Below are 9,452 nucleotides of genomic sequence, written 5' to 3'. Positions count from 1 at the left end.
CCACATTTTCTTTATCCAGTCTATCACTGATGAGCATTTGTGTTGGTTCCATGTCTTTGCTATTGTGAATAGTGCTGCAATAAACATACGAGTGCATGTGAACCAACTGCATTTCCAAGAAGAAACAAACATTTGGAACAGAAGAACCAAATACATGGAAACCCAAATCAAAATCCAATGCCATGTACATTTGCACCACAGAAATTGAAATATTTAGGTATTTTCTTAACAAAACATACAATCCATATGTTGAAAAGTACAAAATGCTGATAAAAGAAATCAAAGAAGACCTAAATAAATGTAAAAACACACCATGTGCATACACTGGAAGACTCAGTATAACAAAGCACTCAATTCTCCCCAAACTGATATATAGATTTAACACAATTTCTATCAAAATCTCAAAGAGGTTTTTTGTAGGCATAGATAAGCTTATTCTAAAATTTATATAAAGAGATGCAGGTACTAAAATAGCTCAAACAATCTTGAAATGAAATAGTAAAGCTGAAGGAGTCACTCTACCCTACTATATAACTACAATGATAAGGACCTGTACACAGATGTTCATAGCAGTTTTATTCATAGTAGACAAATAGTAAATAGGACCCACATGTCCTTCAATCAGTCAATAATTAAACAAATTATGCTACATACCTACTATAAATCATATTTAGTAATAAAAATAAACAAACTTGATACATACAGCAACTTGAATTAATTTCAAGGACATACTGAGTGAAAAAGCTAATTCCAAATGTTTATATAATGTATGGTTTCATTCATATAAGTTTGAAATTATAGATATGAAGAACAGATTAGAGGTTTCCAGAGGTTAGGGACTAAGGTGGGAAGAATGGAAAGGAAGTAGGAAGGAAGTAGATATGGCTATAAAAGGCAATGTGAAATATCCTAATTGAGATAGAACTATTCTGTGTATTGCCTAAGGTGGTATACACAAGCTACATGTAATAAAATTGTATAGAATTAAATGTACACACACAGACAGGAAAAAGTAAAAGTAAACCTGGGGAGATTTAAATAAGATAAGTGGATTGTATCAATGCCAATGTCATACTTGAGATATTGTACTATAGTATTGCAAGATGTTAGCATTGGGAGAAACTCAGTAAAGTGTACTTGGAATCTGTATTAATTCCACAACCACATGTGAATTACAATTATCTCAACAAAAACTTACATTAAAAAATCCTGCAAATCTTTTTTTTCAAGAATAACACCTTACTCTATCATCTTGAGGATCATAATATCTTATTTGTTGACTGCAAATGGGCTTGCACGAGGCCTCAGACAAAGTCCACTGGCTCAAGCTAAGCTGAAACTGGTATGCTTTTTGATGTTTCTGATCTTCAGAGTCACTGATCACACTAGGACATTCCAACATTTCCCAGAGGAGTGATCTGGTCTTCTGTGAGCTCCCTGGCACTATCAATGTGCAAGCAGATTGCTTGACCACTTCATGAGTGAGGTAGACAAGACTGGGGAGGGAACTAAATAGATACCAGATTGAAAGAAAGATGAAGGAGCTGAGGCTGTTTTCCCTGAAACAAGGTGACATGGAGGATATAATACCTGGGTTCAGATCCCTAGAGGGCTGTTTTGGGGGCAGAAAAAGTGAGAGCTGAGTTTTTGACAAAGTTCCCAGTGCTGGACACATTAAACTAATGGTGATGCTTTAGGGTGAGGAGAGTGGGAGGTTGTGGGCATTTTCTTCAGGCTGAGCCTGGTGGGTTGCTGGACTGGGAAGGTCTTTATGAATGACCAAGCCCTTCTTAAGCTTTAGAAAAGCTGAGTGAGAACACATTCTGTTATGGAGGCTTCTCCTTCCCACCCTCCTCCTCACTCTGAGCAGTGGGGGAAGGGGAGGGGCAATGAGTTGGAGGATATGCAGAGAGGCTCAGTTCAGAAGAGGAAAAAAAAAAATGTGTGCTAGGCTGAGGCTGGGCCTTCTCAGTGCTTCCTGGTGGAGGTGTGGGAACACCCACAGCTCAGGGGCCTCACCCTGTCTCCCATTTGAGTGGCAGGGAGGGATATAGGAGGACAGGCTGGGAGCAGGAACCCTAGCCTCGCCAGGCACCTGTCTATCTGTCAGTCAGTCCTTCCAGGACTTCCCCGCAGGCGAGCCCCTCCTCTTACTGAAATCGCTCCCAGAATGGCACTGGTAAGATAACACGGCCTGGGAAGAGGGGGTGGAGGGTAGCCTAAAATTAGCCCCTTGGACCAAGACTAGGGGCTGACTCCTAGTCTTTCAGCGGCATTGTTAACAGTGGGAACCGAGAGCCCCAGCTGCTCCAGGCTGGGGTCGTAGAGGCTCCCTAAGGAGGGGACACCAAGGCCCCAATGTTTCACAGACGGGTGGGGGCAGCGACCCCGGGCAGCACGGCCTCAGGCTGAAGCCCGGTGAGTACCTGGAGCCAAGGACTGGTTTGAGAACAGTGACCACTGCGGGCCGCAGACCTGTGATCACCCACTACCCGTTGTAGGCTGTTTCCGCTGGGTCTGGGACCTGGTGGGAGTTGGGGCAGGCGCTTGGGAGGTCGTTAGGGTAACCCACCAGGAGGAGGGAGGAGGGATATAATGCCAGCTCCCTGCCTTGTGTGTCCCAAGAGGATATGTCTGCCTAGGACCTCGAGTCTAAACAGACCTGCTTCTTGAGAGCAATTGAGATTATACACTACAGGAAGTGTGGAGATTTGTCTTTGTGTCCCTGTGTGGTGGTGTTGGCTAGTCTGTGTGTATGGGTGCCTTGGAGTGGGTTTAAGGGCATAAGGGCAGAACTCCTAAGGGTGGGAGAAGGAAGGTAAGGCTTAAAAACGTTCTACTAATGCCTGAAGGAGTGCTCTAGGGTGCACAGAAACCAATCACTTTCCTGTAGGAGTACTTAACCTGTATTCACAGACACCAAGAGGACCTTAGATAGAATTCAAGAGGTCCAGAAACTTGGATGAGTAGACAATTACCTTTTTTTCCCCTAACCTCTAACTAAAATTTACTATTTCCTTCAAGGATGAATGCAGGTAGCAAATGGCAGTAGCATAACCAGTTCCTGTAACTTGGTTACCAGAAGAAACCACAGATATTTCATATCATATTACAGTTGTGGCAGATATCTTGAAATGTCATTTATTACCACTTAGAAATTGTTACTAGACCTTTTAATTTAATGTGTTACTAAAGAACATCTCTTACTATATCATGCATTTAATAATATTTTGACAGTCGCATTTTATTATAATTGGTTTCCTTTAATTTTATGTGTTTTATGTAGTAAAAACCATTCTGAAAGGCGTTTACAGACTTCACTAGTTTGTCACAGGAACCAGTATCACAAAAAAAGGTTTAAAATTCCTACATCTTTAGGATCAGGAAGGAGCTCCGTGCACATAGGAGGCACATAATAACTATTTGATTAATAAACTACAGCAAAGTGAGGTTAGACAACAGGCTAGCTGGATTTTCTTGTCCTTATCTAACGGAGGCACAGTTCACTCCAGTGCCAAAGCCAGCTGGAGAGCATGGCTTGGTCTCCCTCTGGAGGCTCATTATATGAGCACTGCTGTGGGCTCTTGGTATGACCTTTGCAAGAGCTTCGGCATTTTCCTCTGCCACTCCCTGCCACATTATCTCCCCAGACCCTAGTCCCCAAAATAAAATACTAAGGAGGGAATTCCTATCAGTTTTCAGAAGAAATTATTTGTAAAAGAACCTTCCATTACTGAAGACCCTGGAATTCATCATGACACTGAAAAGCTGAAGATCCTGGGAGCTGCAATGTGACTCTGCTGGAGTCAAGGGAGGGGGTTATGTGTTTGTGTTTCATCTTGTAACAGAAAGAACAGGAGGAGGAGTAGAGAAACCTGGATTCTGTTTCTGACTCTGCTCTTGCCTTGATGTAAGGCATATGGCAAACCCCTTACCCTCTCTGGACTCAGTTTCCTCCATCCAAAAAATGGGGATAATATTACCTATTTTGTTACATGAAATTGCTTTGAAAAGTACAGGATTATAAGTGTGTTCTGAGTTCTTGTTCATGAGACAACTAGCAATAACAACCATGTGACCTTACTAAAGTCCCTGCTCTGCTCTGAACCTTGGTTTCCCCATCTCTAAATTGAAAAAATTAAATTAAGTTATCTACAACGTCCATTGCAGCTCTGAGGTTCTAGAACATTAAGTAGGGAGCAATAGCCATAGAAAATGGAGACATAAGTAATAATCATCCTCATAGTAAAAATAGTTACCGAGAACTACTTTCAGGCACTATTCTAAGCACTTACTATGTACTAACTCATTTAATCCTAACAACCTTCCAAGGCAGGTACTATTGTTATTTTGTCTTTACAGATTAAGAAATTGGCACAGAGAGATTAAGTGACCTGCCCTAAGTCACACAGCTACTAAATGCTAGAGCTGGGGTAGAAGCAGAACTCCCATGTTTTGCCACTACCACATACAGCCTCTTTATCTGCACTGGGGGCAAACAAAGACCCATATAGGAGTTACAATTCTCTGGAGGAATTAACTTGGCAGAAGGAGTTGCTTGTGGCAGAAAGAAACATGGTGTATATGGAGAGCCATCATTTCTTGTCTCTTGTCACTGGATCTCAGGGTATAAGTCAAGGAGTAGTAGGAAGTGAGGCTGGAGAGATTGGCCAAGATTTGTTCATGAAGGACCTCTGAGCTGGGCTAAAGTATCTGGGCTGTAGCTGGAAAGAAAGGGGAGCCATTAAAGTATTTAAAACAGATGATTGGCAGAGATCAGATATGTATTTTAAAATTACCACTTTATCAACAATGTTGAGAAAATAATGAAAAGAGAAACTACCTATGAGACCACTATAACTGCTGAGGCAAAAGGCAGTGGGGGCCTAGATAAAGCATGGTTAATGAGAATGGTCCCTGAAGAGGACAGATGGTCTGGAGAGGTCTTTAGTAGGTAAAATCCACAAGACTTAATGGGATTTGATGAGAGTGAGATAAAGACACAAGAGGATTGACAGGAGTCTTGGTTTTTGGTTTGGTTGACCAGGTAGATGGTGAGGAAATGATATATGGATCAAGTTTCATCATGGTGGTAGTGGCGGTGATGTGATACTTTGAAGTGCTTGAAGAAACTCAGTAGATACATGCCTGGAGCTAAAGAGAGAGCTGGGGGCTTGGACAGAGAGGTTTAAAATAATCAGAATAAAGGTGAGCGTGACTGGAGAGAAGAGGATGGAGAAGAGAACATAAATATTTCAGGGGAGAATGAGAAAGGAGAAAAATCAGAAGAGTATGCTGGCAAGGAAGCTGATGGAGGAGTTTGTAGGGAGGAGTGGTCTGTAGGGATAGATATTCCAGAAAAGTCAGGGAAGAAAAGATCTTCAAGACATCCACTGGATTTAACCACAAAGATGACCTTTTGAAGAGTTTTCTTGGTGTGTGTTTGAGGGTGGGTGAAGCCAGACTACAGAGATTGGATAAGTGAATGGAAGGTGGTGAAGTACATAGTAGAAAACTCTTTGGATATGTTTGGTTAAGAAGGGAGAGATGAAGAGAAAGATAGCTAGAGTGAGACAAAGGACCATAGAAGTTTATTGTTTGGTCTCCTAAGATGGTTGAGGGGGAGGAGCCAGTGTGAGGAGGCTGAAGGTACAGAGTATGTAGTAGCCCTCTTACTCCTAACAACTTCATGAGAAAGGGACTTTCATTTCTGTCTTATAGATGAGGAAACTGAGTCCCAAAGAAGGGAGGAGACTTACCCAAGATTACTCAGCTAGGAACTGAGAGTGCTGAGCTGCAAATCTGGGTCTGCTGGATTTCTAAACTCCTGTCCTTCCCATTGCACCCCAAGAATAAATAAATAATAAGACCATATATGGAGCTGATGTTGGTGGGTGGGGAGGGGCCTAAAGTTTAGGGTGACCCTACCCACCCACCTCATAATTTTCTTTCTATGAGGTAGGTACCTGAGGTCCCAGACTAACAAAGAGGGGTGGGGGTAGACAGTGAATAAAATGAGGTATGAGGCCCTGAGACCTCGGCTGCAGGGTATGGGAGAGTAGGGAAACTTAAGCTCTGAGAAACCTGCCAGCTCACCCTGATGACATTACAAACTGAGGTGGGTGACCTTGACACTGAAGCACTAGGAATAGGACTGGTAAGGTCAGAGGTTAGGTTGAGTCAGACATTGAGCCATGAGTGGTTTTGTAGGGCCTGAGGATTGTGGGAAGAGAAGAGTTGAAGGTTGAGTCAAAGGCTCTAGGCAGGTCAGACAGAGAGGATGGAAAAAGGGTTAAACCAGAGGAATGGGGAGTCAGCGTTGGCAATCAAAGGGACTCCTGGATTAAATTGGCCCTGGGGGAGAATCTAGTTGTAATCAGAGAGGAAATTTGCCCTGGGAACCGCGACTGTTTCCTGCCATCTGTCTTCATTTTACTTGAAATATGTTCTTTGTAATGCCACCTCTTCATTTAATCAGTAAATATCATTCGATACCAATTTCCTGAATACTTCTGTTCCTGAAATGTGGGGCCTTCATCTGAGGGAAGGTTACAGAACACTCGGGTGAGGGAGCTTTAGTCATATATGAGGGGCTGTGAAGAGTTAAACTATCTGAAAATGGAGTTAAGGGCTTGCCCCAAAAGACTGATGTCAGAAAGCTCAGGGATGACAGCTTGACACCACAAAGTATGGTTCTATTGGCCTAGCCAGTGCCAGGCCAGAGCCACCTTACTAATCCACACATTCTGATCTGAGAAAAATGCATCTACCAAATTTCCAGCCATGATATAGCCCTACTAGGGGTAGAGGAATACAAGATGAATACAGGGTCCTTGCCCTGGAGTTTATACACTAAGGGAATATAGATAAGCGGAAATGTGGTTTGAAAGTTCATAGCTGAAGTTTAGTTGTGATCCTTCAGAATCCCTGAGCAGGAAGAAGAGATTAGGGAAGGCTTCCTAGAAGTAGGAGTTTGAGGGGTAGGCAGAAGAGTATATGCAAAGGCATCAAACTATAAAATGCCCTGACCTGTTTTGGCAGTGTCTTTGGGGCCTGAAATAAGACAGTGGGATTGGGAGTGAGAAGTAGGAGACCCATGAATGAGTAGCCTGATGGTGAAGGGCAGGGGGCAAGGGGTTGAAATGGAGGCAGATTTCAAGGAGGGTGTGTGGTCAGGCTTTTGATGGGTACCCTCATTCTCTCCCACTTGTTTGTCACCCACAGATCTGGCATTTCCTTGTGCTCATAATGAGAATAGTTCTCCAGTTAGCCAAGATGAACCTCATGGACATCACCAAGATCTTCTCCCTCCTGCAGCCCGACAAGGAGGAGGAGGACACCGACACGGAGGAGAAGCAGGCTCTCAATCAAGCAGTGTATGACAACGACTCCTATACCTTGGACCAGCTTTTGCGCCAGGAGCGTTACAAACGTTTCATCAACAGCAGGAGTGGCTGGGGCGTTCCTGGGACACCCTTGCGCTTGGCTGCTTCTTATGGCCACTTGAGCTGTTTGCAGGTCCTCTTAGCACATGGCGCTGATGTTGACAGCTTGGATGTCAAGGCGCAGACGCCACTTTTCACTGCTGTCAGTCATGGCCATCTGGACTGTGTACGTGTGCTTTTGGAAGCTGGTGCCTGCCCTGGTGGTAGCATCTACAACAACTGCTCTCCCGTGCTCACAGCTGCCCGTGATGGTGCTGTTGCTATCCTGCAGGAGCTCCTAGGCCATGGTGCAGAGGCCAACGTCAAAGCTAAACTACCAGTCTGGGCATCAAACATAGCTTCATGTTCTGGCCCCCTCTATTTGGCCGCAGTCTACGGGCACCTTGACTGTTTCCGCCTGCTTTTGCTCCACGGGGCAGACCCTGACTACAATTGCACTGACCAGGGCCTATTGGCTCGTGTCCCACGACCCCGCACCCTCCTTGAAATCTGCCTACACCATAATTGTGAGCCAGAGTACATCCAGCTGTTAATAGATTTTGGTGCTAATATCTACCTTCCATCTCTATCCCTTGACCTGACCTCACAAGATGATAAAGGCATTGCATTGCTGCTACAGGCCCGAGGTGAGTGGTGAACAGGCCAGCCTTGGGTCACGAGGCTTGGAGATCTCAGGGCCCCAAATCACTGTAAAAGCCAATCCTCTGAGATGCAATGGAGAAAACTCCATTTTCCTCCCTCTCCCGTGGCCCCAGTAGAGAAGAGGTTATGTATTCCATGTTAGAGAAAGGTCACTAAGATAAGGTTGGGTGGGGGTGGGGAGCACTAGCCCAATTTCTGGTTCTGGCTCTGCCAATGACTGTTTTATTTCTTGGAAAGGATAGAGCATTAGGGCTGTAGTAGCCAGGGGAGGGTGGATGTAGGCTTGTGTGGGAGAATTATGCTGATAATTGCTCCTCATGACCTGTTTCTTCTTGCTGTAGCCACTCCACGGTCACTTCTATCACAGGCCCGTTTAGTCATCCGCAGAGCCCTGTGCCAGGCTGGCCAGCCACAAGCCATCAACCAGCTGGATATTCCTCCCATGTTGATTAGCTATTTAAAACACCAACTGTAATCTTGCAGTCTCCCCAGGAACTTATGATGCCTCCAAAAACCACCTGGGGACTCAGGTAGCTGGAGGGCATTACAGCCTCATCCACTTACCTGGAGTTGCTCTCCTGTATTATCCTCCACAATAAAATTATCCAGAAAATAAGTCCCAGTGTCTGTTGTGTCTGGTGTGTGTGGGCATGGATGGGGGCGTGGGCATTATTGAGGGAAGGGGTATGATTGGCCATGGGGAAGGATAGCAAATGGTCTGGTATCTGATAGGCACAGGAGTCTGTAAGAGCAAAAGAGGAAAATAACCCAATGGCCTATACCTCCACACCAAGATCCTTTAGAGAGTTTTGGGAGCTGTGTTGCCCTGGAAGCAAGGTCCTGAATAATACAAGTGGGTAGAAGCGTAGCATCAGCTTGCCCAGCCCTGTGCCTCCCTTCAATTCTCTGGCTGCTGCAAGACACCTTTTCATTGGCTGTCCCCTAGTCTCATATTACTTTGAGTCAAGTGACTGAGGAGCCTCCCATTCACTCACCTTGAATCATAGGCTGCATTTCCGCTAGTCCAGTTTATGTTCAAGATCTACCTGGGTAAGCAAACTATCAAATATTTATGACAGAGTATCTAATGTGAAAAATAATTTGGTTACATAGGTGATAGGCTGGGAATTCAAGTAAGACAAGCAGATAACCTAGAGATTAGCAAGTGCAGGAAGCCAGCATAATTTCTAGGCTTCAGGGGTAAGGGAGGAGGGACAGGGGTCATCTGATTGAAAGTGAAATCACAGGCCTGCCCATGATTTGGGTGGTGAAGAATGGAGGGACCATGGGAGGAGGTAGTATGACCTAAACCAGGAGCTGGAATCACACAGCAGAATTGGAAGTATGCTGATAGCAGGAACCACA

The 9,452-nt window shown here is 44.5% G+C and overlaps 1 protein-coding gene across 1 annotated transcript; it reads left to right on the top strand.

Annotated features, from left to right (window-relative positions):
- Window positions 1-2,271: 2,271 nt before the first annotated feature.
- On the top strand, window positions 2,272-8,700 carry ASB12 (ankyrin repeat and SOCS box containing 12). Its single transcript, XM_005593774.5, has 3 exons — window positions 2,272-2,418; window positions 7,225-8,071; window positions 8,429-8,700. The coding sequence occupies exons 2-3, from the start codon at window positions 7,249-7,251 to the stop codon at window positions 8,560-8,562; spliced, it is 957 nt and encodes a 318-aa protein (XP_005593831.1). The 5' UTR covers window positions 2,272-2,418; window positions 7,225-7,248; the 3' UTR covers window positions 8,563-8,700.
- The last annotated feature ends 752 nt before the right edge of the window (window positions 8,701-9,452 follow it).

This window comes from Macaca fascicularis, chromosome X (genome assembly GCF_037993035.2).
Source record: "Macaca fascicularis isolate 582-1 chromosome X, T2T-MFA8v1.1".
Taxonomy (NCBI): Eukaryota; Metazoa; Chordata; class Mammalia; order Primates; family Cercopithecidae; genus Macaca; species Macaca fascicularis.
The sequence above is the reverse complement of the archived record's forward strand: the minus strand, read 5'-3'. Positions and strand labels throughout refer to the sequence as shown.

Bases quoted from the DNA above. Each gene is read 5' to 3' on its own strand.
- ASB12 (XM_005593774.5), top strand. From the start codon at position 7,249: ATGAGAATAGTTCTCCAGTTAGCCAAGATGAACCTCATGGACATCACC. The intron at 8,072-8,428 runs GTGAGTGGTGAA...TTCTTGCTGTAG, and splicing joins ATTGCTGCTACAGGCCCGAG to CCACTCCACGGTCACTTCTA.